The sequence below is a fragment of the Scyliorhinus torazame genome, chromosome 12 (assembly GCF_047496885.1).
Source record: "Scyliorhinus torazame isolate Kashiwa2021f chromosome 12, sScyTor2.1, whole genome shotgun sequence".
NCBI classification, from domain to species: Eukaryota; Metazoa; Chordata; class Chondrichthyes; order Carcharhiniformes; family Scyliorhinidae; genus Scyliorhinus; species Scyliorhinus torazame.
In genome coordinates this window covers 205,237,565-205,255,935 of record NC_092718.1, presented here as the reverse complement: position 1 = coordinate 205,255,935, position 18,371 = coordinate 205,237,565, and the positions used below count along the sequence as shown (strand labels likewise).

At 40.4% G+C, this 18,371-nt stretch overlaps 1 protein-coding gene across 1 annotated transcript in view; it reads left to right on the top strand.

Moving 5' to 3' along the window:
- The window catches only part of LOC140386904 (lissencephaly-1 homolog), a 134,484-nt gene extending 121,391 nt beyond the window's left edge, over positions 1 to 13,093 (top strand). The window contains exons 10-11 of the mRNA XM_072469757.1: positions 77 to 233; positions 8,689 to 13,093. Coding sequence (XP_072325858.1) covers positions 77 to 233; positions 8,689 to 8,762 — 231 coding nt within the window. The 3' untranslated portion in view covers positions 8,763 to 13,093. The remainder of the gene's footprint in view (positions 1 to 76; positions 234 to 8,688) is intronic.
- The last annotated feature ends 5,278 nt before the right edge of the window (positions 13,094 to 18,371 follow it).

Genomic DNA, 18,371 nt, shown 5'->3' with positions numbered 1-18,371 from the left:
TTTGAGAAACATGGTCTGAGGAACATTTTGACATCAAAGCGGCGAACTCCCTAATGATGTGTTCTGTTAAATTTAGGTTGGCCATGATAACTGGGTACGTGGTATCCTCTTTCATCCTGGAGGAAAGTTTATTGTGAGTTGTGCTGATGACAAAACTATTAGAGTGTGGGACTATAAGAACAAACGGTGCATGAAGACCCTGAATGCACATGAACACTTTGTAACCTCTCTTGGTATGTATGGTTATAATAGTTTGTCATAATTCGGAAGGATGGTACTTTGCATTTCAGTTTAGATTGGTTAAATTTGTGAAAATGTTTCTAATCTAAATCGTTTATTGGTACAGACTCTGTACTAGTTCACATAGAAGTGGTTACTTTATAAAGACAGCCTTCAAAATTGATAATTTCAAATGACGTGTTCTTATCCTCTCTGAATTTAGCAATAGTAGACAGCCTTCCTCTCATGTTTCTTTGCAGATAATAGAACTAGTAACTCGTGTAGCTGAAAGATCCCAGCGACTTGATAGACATTAACCAAGGGATAACAAGCATACTGAATGATTTTGTTTCTGATATGCTAAACTGACCATGGATCCCTTCCCTAGTGCACCCAGTTGAAGTTGTACCGAGCTGGGGGAGAAAGAAGTACTAAGTTAAATATCAGTTTTAAATAAGCTGGTGACTGATGGGCTGAAGAAGTTAAAGAAAGAGTCAGGTGCTAGGCCCATATGATTGTCTTGGCAAAGTTTTTCCAGCTTTGTCGATATCTGAATGGAATGATCAGGAATTGAAATAGTACATGGAATACAAAAGTAGATAATAAATTATCAGTTTAAAATGGTCAGTTATTTTTTTTCTTTTCTGTTATAAATTTAAAGTACCCAATTCTTTCTTTCCAATTAAGGGCAATTTAGCGTGGTCAATTCAACTACCCGGCACATCTTTTTGGGTTGTGGGGGTGAGACCCATGCAGACACGGGAGAATATGCAACTCCACATGTACAGTGACCCGGGGTCGAACCCGGATCCTCAGCGCCGTGAGGAAGCAGTGCTAACCACTGCACCGTTGTGCCGCCTGCCCTTGGTCAGGGTTGATGCAGAAAACTAATATCTCTTATAATGTATGGCATTCTGACAGAGGGGAGAATGAAATACCTAGTTAGATTTGGTCATGAGAATTAACAAGGATTTGTGTGGTCTCGCTTCACAAACTTACTGACTTTGTTTATGATAATTATATGGATGCTATACAGTTTTCAATTTCAGTACGGCTCTCTATTGTACTGCAAACACTATTTATCCACAAGATAGGATTACAAGGGATAAGAAGCAAGTCTTGAGTTGAATTGAAAATTTGACGAACCAGAGAAAGCAACGGGTGGCTTGTTGATCTGGCAAGGGCTTACAAGTGGAGTGCCATGCAAATTGTCATATAGCTTGCTGGATCCAGGGCCCTATTCACCTTCTCTAATGCAAGTCTCCTCAGTGAGGCACAATTTGATTACTTTGACCAAGTAGTTATTTATTATATATACATGAATCTTGGGCTATTTAATTATGGGATGCATCACCTTAGTCACATGTGATGTCCACTGAAGCACACGGAGGTCACTAGATTGCCATCAGGAGTGGAATTCTACCTGATATTTCCCTGTCCTTTATGTGAGCTGCTGTTTAAATATATTGAGATTTGATGCCTATTTTTCTTATGTAGATTTATAAACTTGTATCTTGATTTTACACTAACTTCATAATAGAACTTGATGAGCAATTTTAGTAACATTGTTGCATATGCTAAATTTTGCTGAAATCTGCATTCTGAATATGTACTCGCCTAACCCTGCCTCTCATTCATTGCTTTAATTACATATCACTGTCTGCTCATCAGTAATTACAGATGCATTTGTTTATTACAATAGCCCCTTCACAGTTATGGGGAGATGGTGTAGTGGTTATATCATTGCATTAGTAATCCATAGGCCCAGGCTAATGTTGTGAAGACAGGAGTTTAAATCTCGCAATGGCAGCTGACATAATTTAAATTCAAGTAATCAATTATTAAAATCTAGAATTAAAAGCTTGTCTCCGTAATAGCGGCTCTCATTGATTGTGGTAAATACCCACCTAGTTCACTGATGTTCTTCAGGAAGGGAACCTCCGTCCTTGCCTGGTCTGACCTGCATGTGACTCTAGAACCACAGCAATGTAGTTAACTTTTTTTTTAATAAACATTTTATTGAGGGTTTTTTTTGGGATTATGACAACAACACAATAAACAATGTACATGAAACTATAAACATAGTGCAAAAGCCATCTCCTTCCCTTACAGGTTCCACCTTTATTAATCCCCTACTCCAAGCTAAGCTACCCCCCCCCCCCCTTCTGCTGACGATTAATTTTCCGCAAAGAAGTCGACGAACGGTTGCCACCTCCGGGCGAACCCTAACAGTGACCCTCTCAAGGTGAACTTGATTTTCTCCAAACAGCGAACACTAGCCATGTCCAATAGCCAGGTCTCCGACTTCGGGGGCTTTGAGTCCCTCCAAGCTAATAGTATGCGTCTCCGGGCTACCAGGGAACCAAAGGCCAGAACGTCTGCCTCTTTCTCCTCCTGCATTCCTGGGTCTTCCGACACCCTGAAAATCACCACCTCTGGACTCAGCGCCACCCTTGTTTTTAACACCGTAGACATGACATCTGCAAACCTTTACCAAAATACCCTAAACTTCGGACATGCCCAGAACATGTGGACATGGTTCGCTGGTCCTCCCGCACATTTTGCACACCTGTCTTCCACCCCAAAGAATCTTCTCATCCAGGCCACTGTCATGTGAACGACCTTAAATTGTATCAGGCTGAGCCTGGCACATGTTGCCGATGCGTTGACTCTACTCAACGCGTCCGCCCATAGACCATCCTCTACCTCTCCTCCCAGCTCCTCCTCCCACTTGCGCTTCAGCTCCTCGGTCTGCGTCTCCTCTGACCCCATAAGTTCCTTGTAGATGTCCGAGACACTCCCTTCTCCTACCCACCCTCTGGAAACTACCCTGTCCTGAATCCCCCTTTCGCGGTAGGAGCGGGAAGGTTGACACCTGTTTACGTAGGAAGTCCCACACCTGCAGATACCTGGATTTGTTTCCCCTCGCCAACCCAAACTTCTCCTCCAGCGCCCTCACTCTGAAATCTCCCTTCTATAAACATATCCCCCATCCTCTCGATCCCTGCTCTCCACCATATCCGGAACCCCCCATCCATACTTCCCGGGCAAACCGGTGATTATTACAGATTGGGGACCAGACCGCTGCTCCCTTTACTCTCACATGTCTCCTCCATTGCCCCCAGACTCTCAGGGCTGCCACCACCACGGGATTGGTGGAGTATCATGCCGGCGGGAACGGCAGAGGCGCAGTTACCAACACCCCCAAACTGGTGCCCTTGCATGAAGCTGCCTCCATACGTTAATGCAGTTAACTTTTAACTGCCCTCTGCCATAGTCTAAGCCACTCGGGTTAAGGTCAATTATTGATGGACAACAAACGCTCGCTTTGCAGCGCGATCCACATCACGTGAAAGAACTAAACAATAGAAACTATGAAATGTTGAATTATGATTTTAGATATATATCTAGCTTTATGGAGAGTCGGTAAATTCAACAATAATGACTAATAGCATTTAAAATTAAAATAAATAGCACAGCAGGCACTTCATGTCTTGTGGTTTTGCCAGTGCAAATTTAATTGTTAGCATTATGAACCAATTCTTCAGATTTAGTCAATATTTCTAAGTAAGGGATTCCCTTGCCCTTCCAGGTCAGAATTCTTTACGACACAAGCCTTGTACTGCAGAAAACCAATGACTCAAAACTTGTGTTCAAATTTATTTAAATTTGGAGTACTCAGTCCTAATTTTTTCCCAATTAAGGGGCAATTTAGCGTGGCCAATCCACCTAGCTTGCACAATTATTTGGGTTGTGGGGGTGAGACCCATGTAAACACTGGGAGAATGTGTGAACTGTCACGAGCAGTGACCCAGGGCAGGGTCTTCAGATTTATAACAAAAACAGAAAATGCTGCATAATCTCAGGTCTGATGGTATCTGTGGAGAGAGAACAAAGCTAACGTTTTGAGTCTGGATGACTTTGTCAAGGCTGGAGAACTGGAAACAGGATGAGATTTATACTGTTTTGGAGTGGGGAGGGGGCTGCTTTGAGCAGTGAGGCTGGATATATAGAGGGCCAGCGATAGGTGTAGATTGACAAAGATGACATGACTTGGCCTGCTGCAATGTTCCAGTGAAGTCCAATGCAAACTATTAGGCACGTTACACCCTTCCAGATTTAACATTGAGTTCAACAACTAAAGACTGTGAATTCTCTTCTCCACCTTCACCTCATTTTTGTTTAGATCAATTTAGTTTTGTTTCTTCTATCGGTCTGTTTTTCTCTCACCATTGTCTCCCCAAACCACCTGGGTCAACGATTCTCTGTTCCAAGTTGTCCTTTGACACACTGCTTATCCATGCTCTGCCATTAACACATTCTGACCTCTTAATGTGCCACTATCAGCTGCCTTAATCATTATTGTCATCATTTACATTTCCTTTGTCTTTTTGTCCACAACATCTTTGTCAATCTCTAGCTATCCCGGGCCATAATCTATCCAACCCCACTGCCCTCTGGGCACGCCACACACACACACACACACACACACACACTATAAATCTCATCCTATTTCCAGTTCTCTCTAGCTTTGACAATGAGTCATCCAGACTCAAAACATTAGCTCCGTTCTCTCTTCACAGATGCTGTCAGACCTGCTGAGATTGTCCAGCATTTTCTGCTTCAGATTCCAACATCTGCAGTATTTTTTTTTTAATCTTCAGATTTACAACCTTGGCTTTTGCAACACACTGCAGATTAGATTAGATCCATAGCAATGGGAATAAAGGTGGGATATAATGAGTGATGTGGCCAAGGATTTGTTCTTGAGTCTGAATGTTTCACCATATTTATTAATGATTTAACTGATTCTACAAATTCACATTCATGTTTGTAGCTGACCCTAAGTCAGGAGCACAGTTAATAGTAAAAATGAGAGGAGGCACTTACAAAGGAACCCAGATAAAGGAGTGGGAAAAATTGTGCCGATTGGACCTAAATATATCAAAATGGATTATTTTCTAAGTGTTCAGTAATTCTCGAGGAACAGAGATTTCGGAGTTCTGTACTGGAAGGGGTATATCATAAAATCACCAGTGACACTTGAACTCAGATGTCTAAGTATTTTTTTAAAACTCTTCCACCCTCAAAGATTTCTGCACTACTTCAATTCTTTATGTCCCTGATTTTCATTGTTTCACCAATCGTAGTCCTGGATTTAGTTGTCTAGTTCCAATGCTGTGTAGTCTCCACCATGTGCTTCTCCATCTCTCAAACTCACGTTCCTTCTTTAAGATACTACTTAAAACCCCAGATTTTTGAGATTTTGGTCACCTGTCTGAAAATCATCTTATCAGTTAAGGGCATTGGGATGTTTTACTAATTTAAAGATGCTATTTAAATGCAGGTTCTTAAAGGGATTTGTTTTGGTAGATTTTAAGAAATTATTTCCTCCTATTGTGGCGATCTGGAACAAGGAGACATCTTAAAACCAGATGTGCGGCATTCAGGAGCAAAATCAGCCAACACTTTTTCAAGCAATGGGTAGTAGAAATCTAGCATTTGTCCCTGAATAACTCTGAATGTGAGGACAACTGGAGAGCTTTCAGAGCTAAGGTTATTGATGCAAGTGTTTCAAGGAATATGGAGCAAAAATGGTAACATTAGTTAAGTACATACCAATCTTGATTTTATTGAATAACAAAGTAGGTTTGAGAGGTTGTACTCTTATTAAAACTCCTATCTACCCAAAAGAGAGCCCCAGAAACACACTGCCCACAAAGATGGTGAAAGCAAAGATTGCCAATGGTTTCAAAAGGAATTTGGATGGTCCACTTGGGAAATAAAGTTGCAGGGCTGCAGGAATAGAGTGCGGAATGAGGCTGACTGGTTTGCTCAACAGAGTGCTGATATGGACTCTGTGCTCAATGGCACTTCCATAAATACACTTTGCACTCTAGGCCAAAAAAGTTGTTATATATTGTCACATTTCTAACGGTTTAATATTTGTTTAAGCCTGCAGAGTAATTGATGTAATTCAGTTGATTAAACTGTAGACAGGCTTTGCAGATTTTCACATTGAGGATGTGCCCACCATTGTGTTGTGTGGCACTGCCACTTTGCTAAAAGGTATATATTTTGATTAGATATAACAACTCAAAACTGGGCATCCATCAGCAACAGAATAATCTTTATTAGTGTCACAAGTAGGCTTACATTAATACTGCAATGAAGTTACTGTGAAAATCTCCTAGTCGCCACATTCCGGCGCCTGTTCGGATACACGGAGGGAGAATTCAGGATGTCCAATTCACCTAACAAACACATCTTTCAGGACTTGTAGGAGGAAACCAGAGAACCTGGAGGAAACATGCGCAGACACGAGGAGAACTTGCAGGCTCTGCACAGACAGTGAGTCGAGACGGCAATTGAACCTGGGACCCTGGCGCTGTGAAGCAACAGCGCTAACCACCATGCTATTGTATTCAACCACAATATTTAACCTCGTGGCCTGACATATCCCCCACGCTACCTTACCCATCAATCTACAGAATTGTTACAGCACAGAAGAAGGCCATTTGGCCCATGTCTGCACCAATTCTCCAAATGAGCAATGACTTAGTGCCATTCTCCTCCCTTTTCTCCATACCCCTGCATATTGGATGATTATATGAGTAGAAACAGTTCCCTCTTGAATACCTTGATTGAACCTGCTTCCACCAAACTTCCAGGGAGCGCATTCCACTCGTGTGAAAAAGTTTTTTTTCTCTCCCATGTTTGCTTCTTTAAATCTTTCTTGATCCTTTTGCCAGTGGGAACAGTTTCCTCATGATTTTGAATGCCTCTATCAAATTTCCTCTTAGCCTTCCTCTCTCCAAGGAGAACAATCCCAGCCTCTCCAAAGAAAACAGTTCCAACCTATCCTCATAACTGAAGTTTCTCATCCCTGGAACCATTCTTGTAAACCTCTTCTGCACTTTCCCCAGTGCGTTCCCAATCGCCCTATAATCGGTGCCCAGAACTGTACACTGTACTCCAGCTTGGGTCTAATTAGTGTCTTACATAAGTTCAGCATAACCACGATGCTCATGTACTCTATGCCCCCTATGAATACAGCCCAGTATACTGTATGTTTTATTAACGGCCCTCTCCACCTGTCCTGCCACCTGGAATGATTTTTTTCTCACAAACTACTTGCATTAGTAAGCATGCAATAAACAGCTTAGCAATTCCACAACCAGCAGATCAGATCTAATATCTCCAGTCCACCCACATCCAATCGTGAGTGGTAGTTGTGGACAGTAAAACAACTAAAAGGGGGAGTATGCTCCACAAATATCCCCATCTTCAATAATAAGGGAGCCTATTTCATCAGTGCAAAGGACAAGGCTGAATAATTTATAACTGCCTTTGGCCTGAAGTGCTATGTAAATCATCCATATCTGTCTTTTCCTGAGGACCCCACATCATAGTTAGCATTCTTCAGCCAATTTCCTCATGATGTCAAGAAAAGGCTGAAAGCACTGGATACTGCAAAGGCAATCGGCCGTGACAATATTATGATAATAGTACTGAAGACTGTGCCCCCAAACTAACTACAACCCTAGCCGAGCAGTACCAGAACAGCTGCAAAACTGGCATCTAACTGGCGGTGTGGAAAGTTGCCGAGGTATGTCCTGTCTACAAAAAGCAGGACAAATCCAACCCAGACAATTACCTCCCTATCTGTCTACTCTCAATCATCAGCATGGTGATGGAAAGGGTCATCAACAGTGCTATCAGGAGGCACTAGTTCAGCAATAATCTGCTTGCAGATGTTCAGTTTAGGTTCCGTGAGAGCCTCTAAGCACCTGAGCTCATTACAATCTTGGTTGAAACATGGGCAAAATTACTGAATTCCGGAGGTGAGGTGAGGTGAGAGTGACTGCCTTTGATATCTAGGCAGCCTTTGACCAAGTGTAGCATCAAGGAGATGCAGCAAAACTGGCATCAAGGAGATTAGGCGGTGTTGGCATGGTAGAGGAACAAACTCTCCATTGGTTAGAGTAAGATCGATCACAAAGAAAGTTGGTTGTGGTTGTTGGAGGTCAATTATCTCAGTCCCAGGACATCATTGCCGGTGTTTCGTAGTTGTTATTCCTCTAACCTTTTTTCCCTCCTGAGTTCCAAATCTGTAATGCTGCACTTGCATTCTCCACACTGCAGTTGAACTTAAGACCCATTGAATCTTTTATTACTGTCATTCTTTCCCAATATTTCAAAATGATTGAACTCCTGTTCTAGCTGGCATAACCTAATCATTACATCTCTTTATCTCATCTGTTATATTCTGCTCGACCCTTGTATTGTCCAATGTTGTCGCCCTTGGACCTTCAGCTATATTTCATGTATTAAGAAATATGCGTTTGACATCTTGTCCTTCAGTTGGTCAGCTTCATTTGGAAGGTGTCTTTTGAATAGTTTAGATATCAATGAAAAACTGAACTAACTTTTTTGTGACTCATTTTTAATCCTAATTTTCTTCCACAGATTTCCACAAGACGGGTCCATTTGTTGTCACTGGAAGCGTAGATCAAACTGTAAAGGTCTGGGAGTGCCGCTGATGGAAATGATCTTCTGGTTTTTTTTCTCCTTCCCCTTCTTTCCCTTTCCGAACAACCCAAAACCCCACCCCTCCGGATGCACTCAGTTACCATGGTTACCCATCAAGCTCTGTTTAATAACTATTGTCCTTTCATGTAAATTATTCTGGATGTAGATTGAGCTATTAAATGTTACACAAAAGTATTCATGCATGGTGAATCCGAATTGTATACTGTAAATTACATACGTTGTCTAGAAGTACCATAGGTAAGGAACAAGGGCTAGCATTGGTCATATTAGACCTGGAAAGCAGAAGTTGATTAGATAATTAGGACACTGAATATGACTGAAATTATACCAACAGTTATCAGAAATGGTCTTTATTTTCATCGCCATTGTAGTCTAAAGCACAAACAATGTGTTGATTCTGCAATCCTTAAATCACTTTGTGTGGTACTAGGGTTCATTTGAGGAGTGTGTCGGTGTTGTCCATAAATTATCTACCCTATCTGTGAGCCCCTTATAAATGGTTACAACTAAGAATCCAGTGAACTACGTTGCAATGGGTGAATTCTGAGGACCATTGTTAGATCTCCCAGTTGGGTTGTGATTAACATTCACCGATAATTGCAGCTTGAAGTTGGCTTTCATGATGTGTAATAAATGAGACTATTTATCTTTTTAAGCCTACATGTCGCACTCCCCAACCTTGAAATGCAGTAGCAATGATCAAATGCAAGGCCCAACAAGTGACTGCTGAAAAAAAACATTTGACCCCTGCAAGATGATAACTGCTTTATGGTTGCATTGTAACTATACTGAGAATCCAAAAGTACTGTCTGGCATGTGTACTATCCAAGGATTAAAAGCACTTCAAACAGTACTGCATCTGAGCATTGATAAATCTGTTTTAGTGCACGCTGTTAGCTAGTTAGTTATGGGTGGACAGTACATTAACCGTAAAACTGAAAATTTAAGTGAATACTTAGCCTACTTTCAAAATAAAGTTGAAGCTTCTAATGACTAACTTTTTCCCATAGACACATTGTGTTCATATGTTTTAGAAAGATTTTAGTGGCAATTACTCATACCATGAAAAATCCACTAAATATGCAACACTTTTAACTAAGATACCCAGTCATTTTAAACTGAACATTTTTTGTAAATGTCTAGAAAAACATACTGAACAATTTTGTGGCATCTAGTGCCATTTGTTTTAATAGCTGTTCTTTTATTTAAAACATATGAAAACCTTGTGCCTAATCTGGTCAGCGCACCCTGCTTGAAGCAGGAGCCACTTATGAAGGATATTACGACTTGAAATATTAAAATAATCATAACTAGGACAATATTGTAAAATATGCTTTGTTGAAGGCTATTCGTGGTATGTATCAGTTCAAATGGTGCTTTGGAATAATGAATCATTAAAAAGTCCTTTGCTTTTTATTTTGCAGTGAAATGTGCACCATACATTTTTAAATCTTTAAGCCAGTCATCCAGTTTATAGATTATTCTTGAAATTATTTTGGAAACATTTCAAACATTTTTGATTTCTCTGATCCTTTCTGCACATAGCCCACAGCGCGCACACCCCTTTCTCTCCCTGTCGCCCTGCCCCCATTCTCTCTCCTTGGTACGTATAGAAAATGCCTTTGGTTGAAAACTTTTCACTTGGGAGAAAAATAATGTATAGCTTATGAAGGAACCAGTGTCGAAGGAGGAATAAAGTGCAACTTAAAATGTCACATCAGCACTAGGAATTGCATCAAGTTCTGCTTTGTCGTCTCCAATCAATGCAATTTCTTGTTCATTCTGGAGAGTGAATGTTTTGTGAATTCTGTGGCTGCCTGCCATTATAACTTCTGTAGTTCAATAGCAGTAACAGTAAAACAGCCAGATAATTCCAGTGTTGGGAATCTGTAAACAGAACATCAATTCTGGAAAGAACAATGTGCTCGTTAGTGGGTAATCCACAGTAGCTGCTGTAAATTACATGCAGTGCATCACGTGTAATATTTTAAACTTGAGTAATGAATGTAGAATTGTAATTTATAACTGCAGAGGGTTAAGTTGCCAGTTGCCAATCAAAATTCTAATGAAGTTGGCCTTGACAGTGAGCTGCACTGTTTGTTTCGTATATTTATGCTTTTATATTGAACTTACATTTGTGACCTGTTCTTTCCTAAAATCGACAATACATTGGTGCAGCCAAAGAAATCATCCTTTAGTAGCAATTTGAATGCAAAGCCTTTGACAAGCAACTAACTGCAAGTGTTTGATAACTAGAATCCTGTCTGCTACTGGTTTAGTGTTTCCGTACCTAATATAAATGGTGCTGCCTGGAACAGAAATTGGTTTCAAAAAAGTCTGAAACCTGGTGATTTGGACAGAAGCAATTGCCTGCAAAAGATACTCTTACAATACCTACAGAAGTTGACATGCCAAAAATTCTATTTCTCAGTACTTCCATCCCTTCTAATGCAGCTCAGGTTATTCTACATATTCCACATAAAGCCTCATCGTAGACATTTAGCAAGTTGAAATGTGGCATTTCATGTCTAAACATAAAATTTGCTTACTGGTATTTCTTCTGGCAAATGGATTTCAACTTTGGCAGTTATATTTGATGTGCTTGCACTCCAGATTAAATATTGTAACAAAGGTGCCTGTAACTGTTAACACAAAGTCAGGTTATTAAATAAGCTTCCATTTTTCTTTTCCTTCCCTTACTGAAAAATACACTAATGTCAATTTGCACAATGCTCCCAAGATTTCAAACTTAATTCAGAAGCAATTTTCCTGCTTTCAGAACTCAGAATATGCTCTTGCATGCACCTGTAATAAGCAGTAAATGCTTATTATGGTGACTGCCTCGCATGAAGCCTTACAATGAAAGCAAAGTCCGAACAACCAAGTGAAGTACAGGCAGCTTATGGCACTGTGGCTGTGTTAGTCAGAAACATCCAGTCATATTTCAGTGGGGAGTTTTTTGCTGGTAATTTTTGTTAAAAGCACTTTTCTGTCAAAATTCACATCATTGAACTGACAATGGCACTCCTGTTGGATACTCTGCAACTCCAGAATGCTAGCACAAGTATCAATAATTATGATTCAGTGGTACGGTATTAAAGCTTGTGGTGCTGTAAGGAAATTGAAACAGTAGCTGTGATAGCTCAGCTTTGAAGTGTTTGCAACTATTTTAGCTTCAGTGTTGAAAAAAATATTTTCTGAACAAGTGATTTATCTTGAGGCCTAAAAGAGCTCCACTCATGTTCACTTTCGCACCAATCTAACATCTTTATAGTCTGCTTACATGTGGAATACAGTTCATTCCTTTTAGGAGCATGTAGAATTTTTCAAATAATAAAATTCGCTGTCTTGACCAAAATTGCTTTTGCCTTTCCATTTTTTAATCCAAAAATGTGTACATAGGAAACAATTGTTTTAATGAGGAAACTGCTCTTAAATGGAGTAACCTGTATATTCACTTGCTAAATGAAACGCATGAACCCAAATAATTTTTAAACCAATTACACATTCCAGAAATGAGCCCTTAACTACCTATGTGCCCCATTCCAAATCGTGGGTGACTTTAATATAACCGCCTCAATATATATTGGTTGAAACCATCTAGTACGATTTGGCCTTCGTTGAAGTTGAAAAGAAAACTTGTATAGCATCTTGCACTTTAAAACAACAAAAACCGTCCTGCTTTCTTCAGTGCGTGTATAGTGTGACCAATGCTATGTCCAAGGCACTAAACAAACCTAGTAGCTAGCAAGTGTAAGGGGCTATGGAGCACTGTAGTTTTGAAAGCTTGGTTATAGACTCATCAAGCCCAGTCTACTGTCTTCTCCTATTTGCCTTTTCCTCTTTTTTTGTGAATTGCCTGGTTCAAACTCTTCTGAAATGGCCATTCCCACTGGAGCCATTTTTAACCCTTCAGACTCTGTTTTGTCAGCTATTTACTGGCTGTTAATTGACCTTTGCCATTTCCACTGTATCATGTGATTGGCTGCTTTCTAGTCCTGCCTTTTCCCTCAAGTGTTCCTAAGGTGTTCCTGAAGACCAGTAGTGAACCTCCAAGTAGACGTTGTACTCATCACTGACACTATGGCAAGAAGTAATTTTACAAGCAGAAGCAAAGGGTGCAATTATAAGTACCAGGACTGAGAAGATAATTGAGCTATTGACACAGTACAAGCAATCAGTTAAGGAATGTATATACTGCTGTGTGTTTTACAGTAAGATTTGTTGCTATCAAACTGTGTAAAACAAGATTTATTCATGTTTTCTGCATATTAAAATCTTAATGTACCAATTGGTAAAGACTATTAAAATGCATACAAAACTGCTGTGTTTTTTTTCCTTCCTCATGGATTTTTAAAAACGAAATCCATTGTTAGTGTCTTGCACCATACCGATGCTTTTACATCACTGGTCAAGATGCCCTTCCTGGAATTGTGCAGCTTATTAGCGGGGTATTGTGTTTGTTAATGAGAAATGAAACTTGCCTTTGATTCCAGTCCTGCAACAACACTGCTATTCAGTTTGGCAGAGTCCACACAGCATGGACCCTGGTGATGGATGTTTTGGAATTGGAGGTCAGTGATTGTGAAATTGTTTATATTCTGGTGTGCGTGCATGCTTGGGCTACCTTGCTATAATAAAAGCAACACTTTGCAGGTGTGTGAGAGAAACAACTGCCCGTGTCACTACTCCAATAAAGTTGGTATTTCAGGACATTAGTGCTGAAAATTAAGGTATCACTTTCTACTTCCCCTTGTCTTTTTTAAAGATTAATTTTTCCATTGATTATGAAGTTAATTTATAGCTAATTGAAAATGTACAACTATTTTTGGATCAGCTAAGAAATAATTGGTTATTCATTTTGGTTTAAATATTAGAGATGTATAAAGATCAAATAGCTTCCAGTACATAAAACTGCAGGACACGATCAAGGCATCAGGCAGGCAGGCCGACTGCATTGTTATAATTTTATTCCAGGTGTTCCTTGTTCTCAACATGTGAAAGTTAGTTTTCTGTAAATGCTATACACAAAACGACTACAAAAATTAACAGAATATTACCACTTTTCCTGTCTTTTGAATAAATCAAAGAATAAGGTCAGTCATGAATGGTCTAAATAGTGTGACTTTAACTTCAAAGACACTTGCCTTCTGATGAAACAACTGGAGTCATCATAAAAACACATTTGTATTGAATAGAAACAATGAAAAGAAGCAATGAATGGTAGAATTCTGGAATTATAAAGCAACTTGAAATGCAACTTACCCATCAATTTTGGAAAGGTTACCACCTGAAATAGTAACCTGATACATTCGGGTAACAGGGCTTGAGATTTCCACGCTTCAAGTTTTACTTTACTTCCAACAGTTAAGGTTCTGTAAATATTCTAATCTTTCAATTTTTTCAAGAGTAGATATGGTTCTCTGATCTCGAAAGATTATTTTTGGTAGTTGGTAATTGCTTTTAACTTGACTGGCGGAATAAATTCAAACTACCATTAGATGAGGCAACAGTTGATGAATATTTCAAGCAGTTTTGACTTTGAAGGGTACTGACTGAAGTTGCCTTATTCAAACACCGTATCTTCTAAAAATGGTAAATGATTTTGAAAAGAATTGTTCTGCTGAGAAAACTTTATTCTTGTTGAAAATATAGTTAGTAAATGCTTCATTTTGTCTTTTTCAGTATTTCAATGACTCTTGCTCTGATCTGGGTAGTGGTAAAACCTAATATTTTTGTTTCAACGGAGTTTATGAAATTTCTATCTTTGTGTGAGAAATAGAAAAAAGTGACCAATGGAAGTAGCACCTATTTAAACATGATGTAGCCTAAGACTGCTTTTCCTTTGCCCATCCTCTCACACACCAGCAATGTATGAGAAGAACCTCGCCACCTAGGTTTACTGTTGAAACAAGTATTCTCTCCGCCAACCTTAGTCGGATAGTGTTTCAGTGGCAATCATTTGCAGAATGGTTTTGGCTGAATCTTTATAAGCATGCTCTCAGGTAGGGCCATTCACGTGGCCCAGGAATGGCAAAGGAAGGCATATTTTACTAGATGTCAGCTCAATTCAATGGTTGTACACACCTCTGAGTCAAAGTTCTGGTTTTAAGCTTGAATGTATAAGTAAAGGGTATAATCCACTATCATGCAGAAATGAAGGGTGGCATGTGGCGCAGTGGATAGCACTGGGACTGCGGCACTGAGGACCCGGGTTCGAATCCCGGCCCTGGGTCACTGTCGGTGTGGAGTTTGCATATTCTCCCCATGTCTGTGCGGGTTTCGCCCTCACAACCCAAAGATGTGCAGGTTAGGTGGATTGGCCATGCTAAATTGCCCCTTAATTGGGGGGAAAAAAATAATTGGGTATTCAATTTATTTTTTTTTAAAAGAAAGGAAGGATTGCAGCAGTGTTGATATCACTTTTTCGAAAAGAAATTAAATTTTGATGCTGTGTTCACGAAGCATTATTGGAAAGAGCGAATCGGTTAATAAGGGGGTCAGGGGTTATGGGCAGGAGAATGGGGATGAGAGCAACATCAGCCATAATTGAATTGCGGAGCCGACTCCATAAGCCGAGTGGCTTAATTCTGCTCCTAGGTCTTATGGTCTTATAGGTTTCCCACCGTCCCTGCCAGCAATTATCCACCAGCTAAGTCCACCTATAAACACCTTACGGTTATTTATCACATTCTTGCTTATGGGGCTCGCTTTGGCAAATTTGTTCCCATACTTAGCTGCACAATTGGTGAGTGCACTTAAAAATTAATTAAGAGGCTCAATATTTGAACAGCCGGAGTACTTGCAAGATACTATATAAATGCAACATTAAAACTTAATATATTGCTCCTTGTATTGTGGTACCTTTAAAACAATTTTTAAAACCCTGATCCAGGATAGAAGGCTTGGTCAAAAGTGTGTAAAGGACGAAAATGATGGAAGGGTTCAGGGAATGTGGATGAGTAGAAACCACAGGGCTTTGGAGGATTTGGTGCTGGTAGTGAAGAGAAGGCTGTGCAAGAGGAATTGCATTTTTAGAGGGGCATGATTGCGTGGATCAGTTTGTAGCGAATTGGATAAAGCCATATCTAAAGATCATGAGGAATTTAAAAGCTTCATGCACTGCCAAGTCTAGTCCTCTCTGGTTGTTTAGAGAAATACAGGGGAAGATCAAACAGAAAAAGAAACCGTACAATGGGTACGAAGAACTAAACACGGCAGATAGCCTAGGTGAGTATAGGAAGAAGTTTTTTTCTTAAAAAAGGAAATCAAAGGGGGGGCATGAGAAGATTATCAAGCAAGGTTAAAGAAAACGCAAAGATGTTTTGCCAATATATTAATGGTAACCGGTTAGTTAAGGAAAAAATGGAATTTGTGTGTTGATGTAGAGGGAGGCTGTGGGAAGGGTTCTGATGAATATTTTGTCTGAGTTTACAAAGGAAATGGTTGATGCAGATATAGTAGTCCAGGAGGAACACATTGAAATATTGGACAGGGTAATCGTAAAGAGAGAGGAAGTACTAGAAGGGTTGGAATCCTTGAAAGTTGATAAGTCGCCAGGGCCAGATAGATTGTTTCCAAGACTGCTGAAGAAAGTCGAGGAGGAGATACCAGATGCTCTGAGGATTCTTTTCCTATCCTCAATAGATGCAGGGGAGGTACTTGAGAATGCAAACTTAATTCCATTGTTTAAAAAGAGATTGAAGGAAATGCCAAAGAATTATAGGCCAGGTGGACAAATTAGGAGAATCAACCCTGAAAGATGGGATTAACTGTCACGTAGAAAGGCTCTAGAATAAAGAACATATAGAACATACAGTGCAGAAGGAGGCCATTCGGCCCATCGAGTCTGCACCAACCCATTTAAGCCCTCACTTCCACCCTATGCCCGTAACCCAATACCCCTCCTAACCTTTTTGGTCACTAAGGGCAATTTATCATGGCCAATCCACCTAACTTGCACGTCTTTGGACTGTGGGAGGAAACTGGAGCATCCGGAGGAAACCCACACAGTGACCCAGCGGGGAATCGAACCTGGGACCCTGGCGCTGTGAAGCAACAGTGTTAGCCACTTGTGCATGGACTAGTCAGGGGTAGTCAGCATGGATTTATTAAAGGAAGGTCTTGCCTCACAAATTTGATTGAATTCTTTGAGACGGTGACAAGAAGGGTTGATGATTTTAGCAAGGCGTTTGACAAGTCCCACATGGCAGATTGGTCAAAAAGTAAACAGCCATGGGATACAGGGTAATGTGGTAAACTGGATAAAAAGTTGGCTTAGCAACAGGAAACAAAGGATAATGATCGATGGGTGCCCTTGGAAATGGAAAGTTATTTCAAGTGGTGTTCCACAGGGCTCTGTTTTGGGACCCTTACTATCTGTTATATATTAACGATTTGGATGTAAATGTAGGGGGCACAATTGGGGAAAATTACAGACGATGCAAAACTTGACCAAGTAGTGGACAGTGTAGACAATAGCGACAATCTCCAGAATGATATAGATGGGCCGGTGGAGTGGGTGGTAAAGTGACAGATGGATTTTAACACCGAAGTGCGAGGTCGTGCATTTAGGAAGGTCAAACTGTTAGGACTACACGATAAATGGGAATATACTGAGAAGGGTAGATGAAGTGAGACGAAAGAGAAAATGCTGGAATATCTCAGAAGGTCTGGCAGCATCAGTAGGGAGAGAAAAGAGCTAACGTTTCGAGTCCGGTGACTTTGCCAAAGCTTTCACAAAGAGTCATCGGACTCGAGACGTTAGCTCTTTTCTCTCCCTACAGATGCAGCCAGACCGGCTGAGATTTTCCAGCATTTTCTCTTTCGTTTCAGATTCCAGCATCCGCAGTAATTTGCTTTTATAGATGAAGTGAGAGATCTTGGCATAGAAGTACACCGGTCCCTAAAGACAGCAGTTCAAGGAGACAAAGTTATAAAGGCAGATGGAATGCTCTCCTCCATTGGCAGAGGTATAGAAATAAAAGAATAGAAAATGTCAGAATTGTATAAAACACTGGTGAGGCCACAACTGGGATATTGTGTGCTATTCTCGTCACATTACAGGTAGGGCATAATTGCGCTGGACAGAGTGCAGAGGAAGTTTACAAGAATGTTGCCAGGGTTAGAAAAGTGTAGCTACGAGGAGAGATCGGATAGGTTGGGGTTATTTTCACTAAGTGGTTACTTAATTGAGGTGTACAAAATTGAGAGGAAGAGATAGTGGACAGGATAAAATTGTTCCCCGTGGCGGAGAATTCTAGAACCAGGAATATAGATTCAAGATAAGTGGCAAAAGGTATAGAGGGGACATGAGGAAGAACTTGTTTATACAGAGGTATTGGGTGTCTGGAACTCACTGCCTGAGTTGGTAGTGGAGGCAGAGACCATAAACTCTTCTTAAAATGTACCTGGATCTGCACATTAAGTGCTATAAGCTGCAGGGTTATGGGCTGGGTTCAGGAAGGTGGGATTAGAAAGGGCACTTGGGTGTCCTCGATGACATGGACAAGATAGGCCGGATGGCCTTCTGTGTTGTAACTTTTCTATGGTTCACTCCTTGCTACAACTCAACATGACTCACCATTGTTCGACGTGCT